The sequence below is a fragment of the Ipomoea triloba genome, chromosome 7, assembly GCF_003576645.1.
Source record: "Ipomoea triloba cultivar NCNSP0323 chromosome 7, ASM357664v1".
Classification (NCBI taxonomy): Eukaryota; Viridiplantae; Streptophyta; class Magnoliopsida; order Solanales; family Convolvulaceae; genus Ipomoea; species Ipomoea triloba.
Window position 1 is genome coordinate 15,622,586 of NC_044922.1, and position 18,960 is coordinate 15,641,545.

At 31.5% G+C, this 18,960-nt stretch overlaps 1 protein-coding gene across 1 annotated transcript; it reads left to right on the top strand.

Annotated features, from left to right (window-relative positions):
* Window positions 1-11,329: 11,329 nt before the first annotated feature.
* LOC116025964 (P-loop NTPase domain-containing protein LPA1 homolog 2-like) lies at window positions 11,330-17,065 on the top strand. Its single transcript, XM_031267389.1, has 8 exons — window positions 11,330-11,593; window positions 11,776-11,925; window positions 12,888-13,192; window positions 14,133-14,214; window positions 14,639-15,058; window positions 15,159-15,887; window positions 16,127-16,237; window positions 16,468-17,065. Exons 2-8 carry the CDS (start codon window positions 11,779-11,781, stop codon window positions 16,846-16,848), a joined length of 2,175 nt encoding a protein of 724 aa, XP_031123249.1. The 5' UTR covers window positions 11,330-11,593; window positions 11,776-11,778; the 3' UTR covers window positions 16,849-17,065.
* Window positions 17,066-18,960: the final 1,895 nt, after the last annotated feature.

Here is an 18,960-nt window from a genome sequence, read left to right on the forward strand (position 1 = left end):
TTATGTGCATGTAAATAAATTAAAGACATAATGCATTATGTGTTTGTAGTTAATATATTATGTGCCTTGAACTTAGTTACAGGCACACAATTTATTAATTGAAGACACATAATATGTTAACTGTGGATTTATAATTTTTGAACAAGGGTCCACAATGCACGGTGAACCATGGTTTATGATATATATACTATTAAGGCGGAATGCTTTTTTTAAGGTCCTGGCAAATTATATTGTACACCTTGAGGTCTATTTTTATTAAGTGGTTCTTGATACAAATTCATTTTTAGTATATTGCAAGTTGATTTTTGTTATTGTATTATGATTTGTTTTCTCGTATCTCCGAAATTGATATTGTTTGTTAGAACTAGACAGAATATATGTTATATTCTGTATTACGTTTTTAAGTTACAACGTGCCATGATCTCCCTTTCAGACATAGTGATAATTACAGCTATGGCAGTAAAAATTACATCATACACGTGAAGCATTGTAATTGACTAGCTATGTTTTTTTTTGAATGTAATTAAGGGTTATATGATTTAAAAGTCAATTAATTATAACATAACATTATTCAAAACACTAATTATAACGATTGCATTAAACATTTCTACCATAACTCTATGGATCCCTCTTTCAGACTTTTATTTTTAATTTTTTTTTTTTGGGGTACAATCCTGCATCGAAGTTATAACCTTTGGGTGAGTGTCGTAGCATAAGTCCTCCCCCTTTTATCATTTTATTAAAATTAAAAAAAAAAACGTAAAAAAGAAAGACAATTTAAAGATAGTATAGTAGTACGTGTTTTAGTGACATTGTTTCTTAGATATTTCCGCTGAAAGAAACGCATTTAACGTGCAACAAAAATGTGGGTGGAATGTTAATAATTAATGGAAAAGGACAAGCATGGCAGTCAATGATTGTACTGCAATATATTTATAGCTATATATAATCAACTCAACTCGATTTGTCGCCTGAATAATAATTTTCAAGAGTTTGATTCTATCAATTAAGACTTTGCCTATTATTATTATTATTATTATTATTATTATTATTATTATTATTATTATGTTATAAAATTGTATTTGAATGATTTATAATTGTAAGGGATGATTTTATTATGCCCAAACCCATCATGAATGAAATAAAAATAGTGATAAGGCATGAACGTAAATTCAAGATTTTAACGTTAAAATCAACTAGTAAAAATTATGAGCTTTTCTTTTTTTTTTTTTGGAATCACTATTATTTGTGCACTAGTACATGCCCATAAGGTATAGAAGGTCCATGGCTATGGAGTCATGTAATGCTTTTGGCTATAAGTTGAAAGACAAAGGGTGTATTTCCTATCCAATATCAATCTATAGTGGAAGCATCCCCTTCTATAATAATTTTCCTTTTATAAGTAGTTAGTGATAACATAATTAATAGTAGACAATATATAGTATAAAATTTGTGGGTGAGTATATTATACGAATGTGGATAGTAGAGTTTTATTTTTCTGTAACTTTTGTTTGAATGATTGATTATATTTAATTTAAAAAGAGTTAAATCCATTTTTTCATCATCGATTGACCAATAAAGCATTTCGAACTAACCATGAGAAGATCAATAAGCATTTAAAAAATTTAAAATTTAGCTTGTGTGTGCCATGTTATCACTTGTAACATGGTCCCCCTATATTTTTTTTTCCTATTTACAAGATGCCATTCCATATCATTGATTCCCCTCAACTTCCTCCCATGATTCTATGCCATGGGGTTTAATTTGGGCATTTCAAAGTTATTCATTCAATAAACTTGAGAAAAATATAAAACTTTAATTTAAATGTCCCCAGCCTGCAAGGCCAACGAGCTTGCTATATTATTTTGAATTTGTGAAAGCGACATTGCGCGGTAGTAGGGATGCTCTTCGCTCTTTTTTTTTTTTTTTTTTTGAGTATTATTTTCCTCTTTCCATTTCCCTGCTTATTGAGTAAACTAGTATTTTATATGCTTGATAGGTGATGAATATACGCCTAATATTAATACTCAATTGTTAAAATTTTAGTTACACACACACATATATGGTTGACTTCATATGAGACAACACTTTCCCGTGAGACGGTGAGACACACACACACACACACACACACATATATATATATACTGCCGCACAAGTAGGAAATGAGAATGCTTCACAGCCGTCCACGTGTCCAGATCAACAAATCAGATGCAATTTTAAAAAAAACGACGCGGTGGCATTTTCATAAATAACTGGAACTTTGGTGTACTCAGTTTCACTTACAAGTGCACCTATTTTGGCACCTATTTTCACTTACAAGTGCAAGTAATTTACCTTGTTAATATTCATGCACCTATTTTCGCAAATACTTTCACTTACAAATGCAAATAATTTACCTTGTTAATATTTATGCACTTGGGTGCAACCTAGGTGCACTTAATTATAACATTAGGTGCACCTAATTGTAACATTAGGTGGACCTAGTTATAACATTAGGTGCACTTAGTATTTATGCTCAATGTACAATTCACTTGCACCTGTAATACATTTTCCTTGCATCTGCAATACATTTTACTTGCACTTGTGCAAGTAATTTACTTTGTTAACATTCATGCACCTGGGTGCAACCAAGGTGCACCTAGTTATAACATTAGGTGTACTTAGTATTGATGCTCAGTGTACAATTTACTTGCACTTGTAAGTTGTAATACATTTTACTTACACGTGTGCACCTTCCCTTACAAGTACAAGTAATTTACCTTGTTAACATTTATGCACCTGGTGCATCTAGTTATAACATTGCGTGCACCTAGTTATAATGTTAGGTGCAACTACATGCTGGACACATGGCGCGCTGCGATTCGTCCGCAGTTCTCTCCTGGCGGCCCGTATGCACCTGAATGCCATCCTATATATACACACACACACACACACACATAGGGAGAGAGAGTAGAAAAATTCATATTATATTAAAGTATATTTGATAATTTGATTAATAATTAAGGTATGATTAATATTATTGAAGTAAGAATTTAGATATGATAAATTACTAAATATAATTAACACATGGTTAGCCTTATTCACTGATCTAGATATAAATTTGAAGGACACTACTTCAAATTGTCGACGAAACTCACGGCAATAGTTGATAAGACAACTTGTAAATGAGAGACCTAGAAGAGTGCCATGGAGTAAGTTGCAAACCGTCTAATAGTTCGTGTAAACCAAGACTTTTGAGTGGCCTCGTTCCTTAACCCAGGAAAGAGCCTCTTTTATAGCCATCGCTTCCGAAAGATGATGAGCGTCAAGATAAATATTAAGATTGTGATCAATTGCACAAAAAGCAGGTTGATCTAGTATACAGTATGAAGAAGAAGGGTAAAGTTGTAAAGATGAAATAAATGTAATAAGATTCTTTGGATTAGTGTAGGAGTTTGGTAATATAATTGAACGTGATTATGTAATTCTAAGAGAATGATGTTTTTTATAATGAAAGGTGCTTAACAAACTCTTAAAAAAGAGATGGGCTGTGACCAGGGAAGTATCCAGAAATTTGTTTCAGTGGGGGCGAAAAATTAAAATAAAATAGATAGTTAAAAAAAAAAGGAAGAAATACTTAAAGAAATATAATCATAAATATTGTTGGATATAGGCGATAAATAAAACACATCAAAACTTTATAAAAATATTTATAACAAAATATGAAACATAATTAATTTGATAAATTAATTCAAATAGAAAACAAATTATAAATTACATATCTCATTATTAATATATATATATATATATATATATATATATATAATATTACATATTAAAAAATTCATAAAGCTTTTTTAAAGCAATAAGGGAATTGAACCCCTAACATTTCTTAGCAAAAGAATACATCTATCAACTAGTCAACGTAACATCTTCGGTATATTAATCTATTTTTAGTTATATATAAGTATATAACTCTATATACCATAAAAAAAAAAGAAAAAAAAAAAGCGAAAAGCGCATGTGCTTCCCATAGGATTTCCTTTAGTAAAGCAAAACGTGGCTCTACCATCTTGTCTAGCTAGCTCATTGTTTATTATATCTGTTTTTATATATTTATATCTAAAACATGTATATATATACATATATACATACAAGGCTATATGGGGGGGGGGGTGAGTGGGGCAGCTGCCCCCACGGTGGTTCCGTCACTGGCTGTGACACACTGACACTAAGTCAAGGTCCATGTGGTGAGGTGTGAGACTAAGTCAAGACATCGCAGGGAGATAAACTCCAAGGCAAGTACGGCTAGCGGCCAGGGGTCTGACCTCGGGGGACTTCCCCCCTACCCGGTCTTGCCTTATGGTCTCTTGTGCCGTGCAGTGCCTCAGTCCTTCGCGTCCTACTCGGATCATTCCTTTTTCTTGGTCCCTAAGTCTTGGGGTCGTGGGCCATAGGCTCTTTGAGTCTTGGGTCCCGGGTCATGGACTCATCTTGGACATTGAATTTTGAGTTCTTGGACCCCAAGTATATATCATTGGATTATTTTCAATATCTCCATAAAAAGTAAAACAAAATAATAAAAAATTTCAGTGACACAAATTTCACATAAAATATATCATAGTAATATTGGCTAAGGCTAAAACCAAAGGCCTTTCTTTTATATTGTTTACATGTGTTTTTTTTTTTTTTTTGTGTGTGTTTTGTTTAAGTAGGGTATTAATGGACTTGTGCCATATACAAACATATCTTGTTTAACAGGTCAAGACTTCATACACAAACATGACTTTGTAATGTGTTACAGGACACAACAAGCTAATAAGTTTTGGGTTACATGGGTTAACATGATTCAACTGTTAACCTGTTAATTTGAAATTTTTATTTATTTATTGCTAAATGATCAAAATAAATCCCTACAATTTACCACACATTTACATCCAAACAAAAATATCAATTTAAGAAAAATACAATTATAATTTAGTAAAACACGTACTAATGCATCCAACCTATTCTTAGTGAATTAATTATCAAATAAGGAAAAATTATTGTATTAAATTATAATGGTAACAATGCATAAAAATTAGATGAAAAGTTATTGTAATAAAATACATTAAAAATTACACAAATTGTTAAATTACTGCAACTATAGATTATAACTTTATTGGTAGTAGCTTTCCTTATTATTCAACAGCTAAAAATATAATTAAAAATTATTATGAACTACCAAAATATTTAAAATATATTTGATAAAAGTAAATTTTAGTTTTATTTTAATAATAATTATTATTACTATTGTTGTTGTTTTTGTTGTTGATCGTCAGTATTACTTTAAATAAAAATATTTAAATTATAAAGGTATCACAAACAAATTATTAACATGTCATGTAACATGTTCGTATAAATGTGTAAACACAATAATATTAATATGTTAAAACGAGTCCATACCATATCTTAACAAATTAACATGTTAAAAACTCAAAACTATATATGTCATTATCCTATTAACCTATTAATGATTCTGAACATTATAAAACTAACCAAAACTCGTTATTTTTTAATCTAGTATTGTAAAAAAAATAACTACTCTAATACTTCTATTTTATTTTTGTTCACATATTCAAAATATATATTGGTTTTTAAAAATATTTGTGGAGTGTGAAAGAAATGATGTTGATTTTTTAAATGTAACATCCTTTAAGGTCTTTTCTGACCCAAACAAGTAACATGTAGTATATGTAAGGTCTTAATTAATGTACCATAAGGAAACATATGATTTGACGAAAAATATTGGTTTCAAAATACAACCTTCGTTTTGGACCGTCGTTAACGTATGTAGAATGGCAACGGAGGTTGGAGGCTTGAAAGAGTCAATAGTACCCATAGGTTTATAGCCCTCCAAATTGAAGTGGAATTAAGAATGAGGACCATATCATTAAAATGTGTGCCATACCAAGAATATGGACTGGCCCTACTTGTCTACTTATGTGTTACGTGTCCAATCCTACCTTTTTCTTGTTTTTATATTTAGTACGTGTTTTCTTAACTTATAATTTACTATCACTTACCTACCGCGTAGGTAACATGAAAACGACAAACGAGAAATGAAAATTTTGAACAACTCCAATCAAATCGGTTAGATAATTAATTTAATAATCATAAAGTTTTAAATTTAATTCTCCATTGAAGTTGCTGTTTATTATCCTTCTTCGTTTGAACCAGTAAGTTATAAATAATTTAGATTTATTTACTTTATTGTAGTCTTTTGTCAGTTAAGGTCACAAGGCGACAGACTTCACTCAGAACGCATATTTAAATAACGATTGACGCTTTCCTATAAATAAAAATAAATGAACAAGTAAACACATACGAGACGATTAATATGGAGAAAACTTACAAAAAAAAAGTGTATATTTGTAACTATTTTTCTTAAATAAATATAAATATTTATTGATAATTAGTTTTATAACTAAAAGTGATACACTAACGTCACATTTAGTTCATCGAATAGTTAGATTGTAATTGAATATTGAAAATAAGACATGACTAACATGACACAACCTACCAAAAGGGTAGAGCAATCTAAACTAAAACTCATACTAGGAGTAGGTAACTCGAGCCAAAATCAACAGGTATACATATTGACGAAAGCGACAACATTGGTCGGTAGGGAAAGATAGCCCTAAAAATAGCAAATTAGTCATATCATCATTGAGACTTGAGTATAATTACATTTAGTTTTGTGAAGGTTATAAATATATACTAAAAGAGTGTGATCACTCTTGTATAAATACTTATTATTTAATGAGAAAAAGAAAGGAGAACCGATTAGCAGATATCTAAGAAGTCTAAGATAGGCAAACTTCTGGTGCAAATCCTCAGTATAAATATTTATATTTAGTTTATTGATTTTCACAAAAATGCACAATTTTGATCTCTTAATTATTTTGAATGCTTAAAATTGATCCCTTAATTATAAAATAAATACTTTTCATCCCTTAATTATCTTTTCAATTATAAATATGGTCCTTAGCTCAATTATAATGTAAACACTTTTGGTCTCTAAACCATCTCCTTATTTGTAGATATGATCATTCCACTTATAGCGAAAATAACATAACTATTGGTTTTGATCATATCGATGGTCAATAAATACTATTGTTCTACTATTATTTGAACAATAATAAAGAAAAAAAAAAGATATAATAGGGTAGTTGGATTGGTAACCATAAAGTTTCAAGTGGAATTGTCTATTGGCTTTATCAGTTTGGACAATCTAGACGGGTTTACATATTTATGGTTCTTTGCCAATAGGGTCACAAAGAAGGCTTTACCCAAAGTGCACATTTAGGTAGCGACTGCAAACATTCCCATAAAAAAATAATGAAGAATAAAAAACAAAAAGTGTTATGCATAATTACCAAAACATCATGTTAAAAAAAAAAAAAAAAAAAAAAAAACCAAAACATCCATCCTTACCGTTGCTTAAACAAGAGTTATTTGCTAAACAAATAGAAGAACTATATCTACAACTCAGAATATAATTACTGAAACAAATATGTTCATCTTATAATTAAAGAATCACATTTTAACATTCAAAATGATTAAGGGGTGCTTTCAAAAGAAAAATAAATATTAAGGGGTATATTTAGAAAAGAGAAGAAGAAGCTAGGGATATAAACAAAGAGTGTGCAATGAACTAAATTAATTAAAGTTTAAGGGTCTACATGTAATTACTAAAAATAGAATGATATATGATAAATCGATTTTTCCACACGACAAAATGTGTTGGTGCTTGTCCGTGCTTGATGCATAACATAGTAACATTCACCATTATTTCACCTCTCTTCTTTCGCATAATCACATATCATGCCATTTCTATTGTCCCCGTGCCACTAACTATCAAATTCATGATAAATGCATTCAATTTTGACTGCCGAGAAATACTCGAGTTTTTGACTACTCAAATGTAATAAAAATCTAAAATTTTTAATTAGAAATGATCATTTAGACTTTTCAATTACTTTTGTAGATGTATAAAACTTCTTTTTGATAATTATCACTACCAGGTTAAACAGTTGAAAATTATATACCACTTTTATGGTGGTCAGAAATTAAAGTTTGGTTGCAGGTCATAAACCCTAATGTTCCGATCACTTAGTGGTTTATGTTGCATGGGTTTCTCAAAGAAATCCAAACACACCTAGTTTCTCGTGTAGCGGTTGAAGTCTATCCTAATTGTTGGACTCTTTCAATATATTAGATTAAAAAACAAAAAAAAGATTAACATGGAGTTTATTCTTCCTTCTCTTGTTTTTCTTCTTTGTTCCTCACTAGAGACTTTTGCTAGAAAATCTCTGGATGATTGCTATACTTGTTTTAACATTTACAACAAATTAAAGGAAGAAAATAAATAAAATGAGTTTTGAAATGATGCCAAAGAGAACAAAGGATGCAAATATATATAAAAAGAATTCAAAATTTTTATTTTTTAATTTGAACTTTGTTGATAGTCAAAAGGTTGATTCTTTGTTGGGGTTGAAAAATTTTCAACTACATTTTGATGGTGATAAGAATCTTTGACTATTTTTGTTTAGTTTTTCGTTGAAATTTTCAATTACTTTCTAGAAACCTTACATGATGATTGAAAAAGGTAACAAATTTCTAACTACTTTTTTTGGTGGTCGAAACTTTACGATTTTCTAGTAATGTTTAAACTTTTTCTAGTAATGTTTAAACCTTGTGACATAGTTTATGACTATTTAAATTCATTTGGTCATCTATGAAACTACTTTCTTAGTACTATGTGTTAGCTATTTTCAATTTTCAAAAAAATTGTGTTAGCTCTCGTTAACACTTTTTTGGGTGGTCAAAATTTTACGATTTTCTAGTAATGTTTAAACCTTCTGGCATAGTTTTACGACTATTTAAATTCATTTTACAATTTATGAAACTACTTTCATAGTACTATATGTTTAGTTCAGTTAACAAAATTTGATTAAAAATTTTTCAATTCATTTTTTTTAATATTGAATTTAGTGTGAATGCATACAATATATATAAGGGAAAAGGTACAAATAGGCCATTGAACTATTTATGGGATAACAATTAAGCCATCGAACTCCAATAAGCTCCAAATTCATCCATGAACCTGTAAAAAAAGAGCAATTAGCTTTTTTAACAAGTTACCAACATGTTTTTGCTGATTGGGATGCCAAGTGGATTTTTTTTTATTTTATATTATTATTAGTATTATTATTATTATTATTATTATTTTCCTACTAAGCATTTGACCCAAACGAAAAAAAAAAAAAACTAAGAATTTGACCCTCAACTATAGCTTCTTTATTTAATTTTACGCTTTTTCTCTATTTCGCGATTGTGTGTGGTATTTGCGATATTTTTGAATAAGAAAATTATGAACATGAAGGTAATAAGGATGATGAAGAAAATTTCGAAAATATCGCAAATACCACAACAATCGCGAAAGAGAGAAAAAATGTAAAATTAAATAAAGAAGGTATAGTTGAGGGTCAAATCCTTAGTGTTTTTTTTTTTTTTTTGGTCAAATGCTTAGTAGGAAAATAATAATAATAAGAATATAAAATAAAAAATCCACTTGGCATCCCAATGACATCCCAATCAACAAAACTTATTGGTAACATGTTAAAAAGGCTAATTGCTTTTTTTTTTTTTTTTATAGGTTCATGGATGAATTTGGAGCTTATTGGAGTTCGATGGCTTAATTGCTATCCCCAAATAGTTTAATGGCCTATTTGTACTTTTCCCTATATATAATACTATTAAACACAAGACAAGTTTAACTTTAAATTTATAAGAAAATGTTAAACCAAATAATCAAGAGTTGGTTAACCAATTAATAATAAAAATGACATTTAAAATATGATAGAGGGAGTAGTTAATTCTATTATAAATTAATTGAATAAAAGTATGCCAACAATAATAAGACTTTGAGAGGGCAATCTGTTCAAACATGAAAGTAGAAGTTGAAATCAAAATAAACAATATAATAATTAAAATAAGTTTTAATTGAAGTAGTCAATTCCTATTGTACTAATTTGAAATCTCTAAAATTATTAATTTATTTTTTATATACACATTGAAATTAGATTTTTTTTCAAAGAAATACATTTTAATCATAGAATCCATCTTTAGAAGAGACGAAAACATCTCCTTACATCTAAGTTAAAAACAATAAATCAAATTAATAAATAGGTGAGTAATAACCAAAGTCGTGAGTTTGAAAATGGAAGAATTTGTCTTTTGTGCACATGTTTAAATAAATATTTTGTCAAATTTTGTAGTCTAATGACACGAAGTGACTTTTACATTGCACACCTTATCCATTGAAGCTTATAATATAAATAAAAATAAAGAGTTAATTCCATTTTTGGTCCTAGATTTATAGGTGACATTCCACTTTTAGTCCTCTTTTATCAAAACATCCACATTTGGTCCTAGTATTATTGTGGCATGACCATTTTTTGTCCTCCATCAACAAAATTGTTGAAATGTCGTTAAATATACAAAGGCATTTCGGTCTTCAATTACAGATTTTTTCAAAAAAATAAACATAACAATATTGCGGGGTCAACTTACTTTGTATAAAAATGATTGAAAAACCATTGTATTTAACGACATTTCAACAATTTTGTTGACGGAGGACCAAAAATGGTCATGCCACAATAATACTAAGACCAAATGTGGATGTTTTGATAAAAGAGGACTAAAAGTGGAATGCCACCTATAAATCTAGGACCAAAAATGGAATTAACTCTAAAAATAAAAGAGTTAATTTCATTTTTGGTCTTAAATTTATAGATGACAAAAGAGTTAATTTCATTTTTGGTCTTAAATTTATAGATGACAGTCCACTTTAAGTCATTTTTGGTCTTAAATTTATAGATGACAGTCCACTTTAAGTCCTTTTATTAGAACATTCACTTTTGGTCCTAATATTATTCTGACATGATATTTTTAGTCCTTTATCAACAAAACAGTTTAAATATTAAATTCAAGGACGTTTTGGTCTTTAATTGTGGATGTTTTCGAAAAAATAAACATAAAAAATATAACAATTCAACATATTTTGTATAAAAAGATTGAAATGTCTTTGTATTTAACGAAATTTTGACCATTTTATAAATAAATGACTAAAAATAATCATACCGTAATAATACTAGGACCAAATGAAGATATTTGAATACAAAGGGACTAAAAGTGAATTGTCACCAAAAATAGAATTAACTCATAATATATCAACACTTTATTTGTGACAATATAAGAATTATATTTTTATTTTTCAGGTTTTACAGCCACGGTGGCGGATGTAATTCGAGGGAAATGGGAGTCCAAATCCGTCAATTTAAGCGGAAAGGATGAAAAGAAAGACGAGCGAGCGTAAATAGAGAGAAAGTGCAAGTTGTTTTGGAGAAGGGGACTCGTGGACACAGTCCAGCTTTGATGCGTGGAAGCAGGTGGCTTACGCAGGGGATGGCGAGATCGCGCTGGAAGCTATATACTCCCTCTTCCCCTCCATCTCTGTAAACCCTAGCCGCTTCCTCTTTGATTTCATTGCGATTACTTAAGCCCTCAGGTTTCATTTTCCTACCAGATCATCTGCATTGCGATTCACGTTTCCACTATTTTTTTTTTTTTGAAAACCGGATTACGTTCTGATTCGTGATTTGGATTTGACTTTCTCTGCATTCACATTACTTATTTTTTTTTTGTTTGTTCATATTGATCTTTGATTTCTCATTGTTCTGGTTGGGATAGAGAATGGCGATGGAGGTGACGAAGCTGTTGTACATAGTGGTAGTAGACGATGAAGATGGGAAGAGGGAGAAAGACTCGTTCCGTTACACGCGTTCGGTTCTGCAGAGTACTCTGCAGCTCATGGGGTGCAAACCGAGACATGCCTTTAAGGTACTTGTTTCCTCCTTTTTTTTTTTTTGTTTTTTGTTTTTGTTTCCTAAAGTAGTAGTATAAGCTTCTTCCTCTATGATCTGTGGTAGTTTGATCGTTTTTGCACTCCTTTTTTTTTTTTTTTTTTTTTTTGGTTCTCCTGATATGTTGTTTTGAAATGTATTTTGTGCAGCGTGTAATACTTGCTTTTGTCAATTAATTTTGAAGAAATATTTATATAAGCCTTGGCACGTTCCAATGAAAAATTTCTGATCTCGGATGTGCTCTTTACTCTGCTATTTGTCTTGCAGTGGTAGATCGTTGCTGCATTCTCTTTGGATTTATGACTACCTTTAAAATGTTGACTTTTCCTGAATCCTTTAGTACAGTAACTTTGCAAAGTTTAGTTAGTTTGAGTGGGAATTACGGGATTTTTGTGAAGTTAGATGAGGCTTATTTGAACTCTGCCGTTGGTGACTGTTGGAAGCAACAACAACTATGCTGTATGTTTTTCCTACAAAAGGATGGGCACTCATTCTGCTATTCACTTTCTGATGTCATATTTTTCATTGATTCTTTCACTCTCTGCAGTCTGCAGTTTACTTGAGAGATGAGTGTTGTTTTCATGAGTGTTTGTTTAGGTCTAACCTTTGAAAATTTTTAAATTTACAGATGAAGTTTTTTGGGTAATATGATAGAAATTGCAAACTTTACCCTTTTTTTGGTTGGACTTGTTCCATTAATATGGAGAGCAATTAAATTTGAAATTGCAAACCATGTCTTAGACTTGTATTCACCTACCTTTGGTGTTTCACTTGTTATATGGTAATTTTTCTCTTTAATGAGACTGCAGAAGAATGTGACATAATGAGTATTCCCAATTGTTTGATTTCATGGTAACTCTGGTATATTTTATTTTATGCCTGAGCCATCATTTGATATATTATATGCTATTGTCACTAAAAGTTTATTTTTCTATTCAGATTAGCCAAAGGGTTATGGAGAAGATGAGAAACAAGTCTACGAGTGACAGTTTGGTTTCAGTGTGTGGATACAAATCAGAGCAGGATACCTTAAATCAGCTTCAGGAAGATGACTATCATAATAATATTAGTGCATGCTTGGATAGAGCAAATGATGGAGCTAAAAGCGAACCATTTGAATTGTATAAAAGGCGCACAACTGTTGTTGTCAGAAGAAAAACTTTTCTAGATGTTATTTGTGATGCTCTCACAGAATACAAGTATGTTGGCCCAAATCAGAGGGCTGATCTAACTTTAGCTTGCAGGTAAGCTAGCTGACCTTGCACTTTAACTTATCTTGTACATTATGATCTGTGCATGTAAGTTGATGTTTGCATGGTCCTTATTCTTGTGAACTTTACCAAGGCATTTACAACATGTCTGCTTCATTAGGTTTATAGAAATAGAGAAGTGGGTTCAACAGTGTATCTTGCTTTGGTTTTTTAATGGGGTCATTACAGTTGTTATCAGGCTTGGTCTGGTAACCTAAACTTTTTGACAAGATTCAAAATCTTATGTTTTCTATGTATCTCCATTTCCTTTCAAGAAGCATATACCTCGTTTTTCTTTTTGTGAAGAGAAAGAAAAATAAAGAAAAGAGTGACAGAAAGGGCTGAAATAGATCCATCCACTAAATTGTTTTGCTGCTGAATTTTGCCTTTTGTTGTTGGCGTAACAAAGTAACAATTGAGACTTGAGAGGGAGAGGTCTGGAACTCTGCAGAGCACTGCAGCAAGTGGGTAGTTAGGTGTTTGGCATGAATTCATTTTTCAGAGTGAAGTTATTACTGCAAGCTTTTATAGTTTGTGGATGTAGTTACTCATTTATCCAGACCTTCCTCCTGGAATGTCAGATGTTTCTGAATCTGATTAAAATAAAGTTGCTGCTGACATGGTTTGATGACTAGCATGGTTGGTCTTGATATTTAAAGATGTTTGTGGATGTTTGACTGAGAAAACCCTGAACTAAAGAGTAAAGTTCCTAATATCCAGGCAATGCAAACTGCATGATGTCCCATAGATTAGCACACTTTTCTTTCAAACCTAGTGTCCACGGTCATTTAGATACGTGATCGATATGGTGATTTTACAGTTCTTTATTTTTATTTAAATTGTTATTGTGTTTTTCATAATGCATAATCATTTTCACTTTTTTTGCTTTTGTTTTGTTTTGGTTTTCTTGGATACTAATACCTAATTGTTTCAGAATCCGAGAAAGAAAGGAATCTATTACTGTTCTCCTTTGTGGTACAAGTGGCTGCGGTAAATCTACTTTGTCTGCACTACTGGTATGAATTCTTTGACTGCCTAGTCCCTTTTAGTTTATGCTGTTGCTCTTTTGAACTTCAGGTCCCTTTTCTCTTTTATCCACCCAGTGGCCCATTGAACCTCACCCTTCCCCCAAAATAAATAAATAAAAACTGAAAAAGAAAAGCTACAGATTTTTCTTGGGGAGCGATTGACATTTCAGAATTATGTGGTCTTTAGTTTTTTCCCAGTGAAAGTGTCTCACTGAATTGTGCTTGACATCACATCTGTCCAACATCTTGTCAGGTGTCTGTAGATGTAACCTTTTATTTCTGAACATGGAGATTTGCAACTCATTCCTCCTCGCATGGCTTCTGGGTTTTAATAATGAGATCTCAAGTGCTGAACATAGTATTGAAAACAGTTAGTATCATCTCTTTTCTTCAGCTATGTTTATCTCTACAGGGCAGCAGGTTGGGAATCACAAATGTAATATCTACTGACTCAATTAGACATATGATGAGGAGCTTTGTGAATGAAAAGCAAAATCCTTTACTGTGGGCTTCAACTTACCATGCTGGGGAATATTTAGATCCAATAGCAGTTGCTGAGGCGAAGGCCAAACGAAAGGCAAAGAAGTTAGCTGGTTATTCAAACCCACAACTACAGAAGAATGATGCTACTAATCAGATGACAAGTCGAAACTCTCCTGCAGAGGGGAATCCTAGTGCTGTTGATTTAATCAGTCCAAAACAAATGGCAATTGAAGGTTTTAAGGCACAGAGTGAGATGGTTATTGATAGTCTTGACAGATTAATCACTGCTTGGGAAGAGCGGAAAGAATCAGTTGTTGTGGAGGGTGTGCATTTGAGCCTTAACTTTGTGGTATGAATCTGATATCTAAACTTGTGTCTAAAAAATTTCCTTTTCTGGTGTTCTTTTACCTCTTGTTAATGTTTGATTCCAATTCTATGTTGACTTGCAGATGGGACTAATGAAAAAGCATCCTTCAATCATACCTTTTATGGTTTTCATTGCAAATGAAGAGAAACATTTGGAACGGTTTGCTGTCCGTGCAAAATACATGACACTAGATCCTGCTAAAAACAAGTATGTTAAATATATACGTAACATCAGGACTATACAAGAGTATCTCTGCAACCGTGCTGACAAGCATCTAGTTCCAAAGATTAACAACACTAACGTTGATAGAAGTGTTGCAGCCATTCATGCCACTGTATTTGGCTGCCTACGCAGACGTGAGGCAGGAGAGAAGCTTTATGATCCAATCACAAACACAGTTCCTGTTGTTGATGAAGAATACAGGAATCAGTGTGCTGCTAATTCCTTGAGCTCCAAGGGTATGCTCCAACTGATTCAAAGAAAAGGTTCTTCAAGGCATTTGATGGCTCTTTTCAATAATGATGGATCAGTAGCAAAGGCTTGGCCAGTAGACTCAGTAGATAGCAACGGCAAACCCATCATGGAAAATGGATTTGGGATGTCTATGTATGGTCCCTTGCAGATTGGGAAGGCTGAACCTGTTAATCTGCAGTTTGGGCACTTTGGGATCAGTGCTTGGCTCAGTGAGACTGGTTGCACAAGTCATGCCAGCAGTGTGGATGAATCAAGGGGAGACTTGACAGATAATGGCAGTAGGTATTATTCTTCCTGCTGCAGTTCACCAAGATTCCATGAAGGGCTATCCAAGGAGGTGAGTTTTGCTTATTCTAATGAATGCTTATAACTAGCTTGTATAGTTCAAAGCTTTTAAGTTAGAAGCTATTGCTGGTGTTTGCTCGACTGTCAATTTCCCAATTCAATTAACAAAATTAGTACAATACTTTCTTTAGCTCCTGGTCTTCTTTTTGAGCTTTGCAAATTTATTCTATTTTTCCATACTACTTTGTTTCCTTTGTAATCATTTTTAATTCTAGTTTCCTCCTCTTACAGCTCAAAGAAGAACAATCTGTGAATGGTAGTGATGAAGAGATTGATGAGCCACCTGAAATAGATAGTGATGAGGATCTTAGTGATGATGGTTCAAAACATTTTCATGAGGAGGTAGGCATGAAATTTGATGCCATATTCTTAGCAATTCTTTTTATTTTCTCCAGTCGTATTATTTGCTGAGCTGGCTTAGTGGCTTAAGTAAAATTATTATAAGTATTAGGAGATTTTACCACCAGCTTGACGCTCTCCAATGGTAACTTCCTTTCTTAGGGCTTGATAGTAGCTGCTGCACACATTTTTCATTTACTCCGTGTTTGTTTCTGGGATACTATTTTTCACAGTTGGAAGGCTCAGTGGATGAGGAGTTTACCAAATCAGATGAGGAGTACGATGATCTTGCTATGCTTGATATCCAACAGGGTGGTTACAGTTCTGACAGGATGGTACCAGTCTCAGGAGATGATCAGATACCTAAGGAAATTAACGAGCTTGAAGAAATCCAAAAAGAAAACCCCAGTTGCTTCTCGAGAACCAAGAGTGAGACGTTATTGGAGCCACCACTGCGCCGCTATTCTTCTTTCAATCGAGAGAAGAGCGAGAAGAGAGCAGTGTGTAATGGCAACGTGAGAATTAAAAAGCGTTCTCTGAGCATCCCATCCCTCGGAAAACACGGGTCCATGATATTAAACAGCCGCGCCCTTCACAATGCAACCTCAAGGTAAGAGGCACAGTTTTGCCACTGTTTGTCATTGTTGTTGTTGATGATGTCTTGTGAAATCCTCAGTCACTTGTGTTTTAACTTCCCTTGTCCTTTAACACGTCCCCTCCCTCCCTCTCAGTGTTGTATATAATGGTGCACTCAGATGAGTGTGTTGATGCACCTGTTCCAGGTTATTTATTGATTTTAACAAGTGCAAATGGTTACCTTCTTTATGGACCTGTTTTTAACTCCCCCAAACCGGTGCCTTTGTCCCAAATATACATTAACCAATCACAGTAAAACGGTAGGCCGTAATACTAATCTTTATCCCTACAATTTCTTTACTCTCAAAACTGAATTCTACTGTTATATAATTATATTATGACATTTGTGATTTTACATTATTTTTTTTACATTATTAAATTTCATCTTAAAAATATAGTATGATAATAATATTTCAAATTATTAAAAAGGCCAAAAGGAAATGTCTTGCCAAAAGTTGTCACATTTTGTTAATTTACAAGCCTTCATTAGATGAAAATTTGTAAACTTACAAGAATAATTAAGACATGCAGTATCATACGGAGTAGTATTTTTGTAATTCAACTATTTGTAGGAATAGACATTAGACAATTCTTGAAATGTGTTTTAACTGTTTGTACATTAATATTCACAATTTTGTGATTACCAACAAAATTAAGTTATCAATTTATTTTAAATTAATTAATTAATTAGTTGAGTTTGTGTCTTAAAATTTAGAAATAAGCGGTGAAATAGACTATCGAATTGTACACGATAATGCAATTAGGTCATTAAATTAAAAAAAAAAATTGCAATTAGATACTTAAATTAATCCATTTCATGCAATTTGTTTACTTTGTAAGTTTTTAACATGTTACTTCAAATTTAAATTATTAAAAAAGTTTTAAAATAATTATTTAAAATTAAATTTAAAAAGCAGAACGTCTCCGGCAGATATTAAGTTCTTTTTTCTAAAAAATAAATTTTAAATAATTCATTTTAATTTCTTTTAAAAAAATAATTTTAATTTGAAGTGACCTATTAGGAACTTATAAACCGGATAAATTATATGAAATGGATTATTTTAGAGACTCAATGTAAACTTTTTATTTTTTTTTTTATATTCAATGGTGTAATTGCATTATCGTGTGCTATTCAGTATTCAATGGCCTATTTTTACCCTTATTCTTAAAATTTAAAAACAATTCAGCTAGTTTCATGATTTGTATTGTAGTATGTCTGTATAGGGTTTGGACTAGAATTTACGATAGATTGATGCTATTTGAATATCAATATATCATTGGAAAAATAAAATAAAAAAGAAAATGGCTTAAATGTCCAACATTTGTATCGATCCCCACATGAATGGAAAGCCAAGCCCTGACTGCCACGTCATTTACGCAGACGAACTTTTTTTTTTTTTGGTTCATTTTAGATAATGGGCTCTTGGATACATTTTATTGGCAATTTATATCATGGACAAGCACCACGTAATATTATAGATTTTGGATCAAAACGGTGAGATATATAATTCATATTGGTAAGGTACAAAATTTCATAACATAAGACACAAAAAAATCACAATACAAGACATATACACATGTTATATATTTATTTATTTTTTAAATATGATTTAAGTATATAATTTGTGTTCATAAGCATAAAATTTCACAATACAAGACACAAATTCTTATAAGACACAATTACTAATTTGTTTCTGGTACATAATTCATACTCTTGACATACATAATTTCATAACGCAAAACACAAAAATTCAATAATAAGACACATGTACATGTATCAGAGAGTTCAATGTGAATCCTAGTCCATGGTATAAGGATTTCATTTTATTGAAATGAAGACAATAGAATTTGAACTTGTGTTTACTATTTTAAAATGGTGTAGCTTACCTCAACTTCATTTTGAACAAATATATACAAAGAATGACACTTCTTCTTTAATTTAATATAAATTTAATTTTCAGTAATTTACGATTTAGATTCAGTTCGATCACTAGATTTTAAGTGACGAACTTAATTCAAAACCTTATGATTTCGTTAAGAATCATTGGACAGTTGGACAAAATACACTTCACTAAAGATTTAGGGATTAA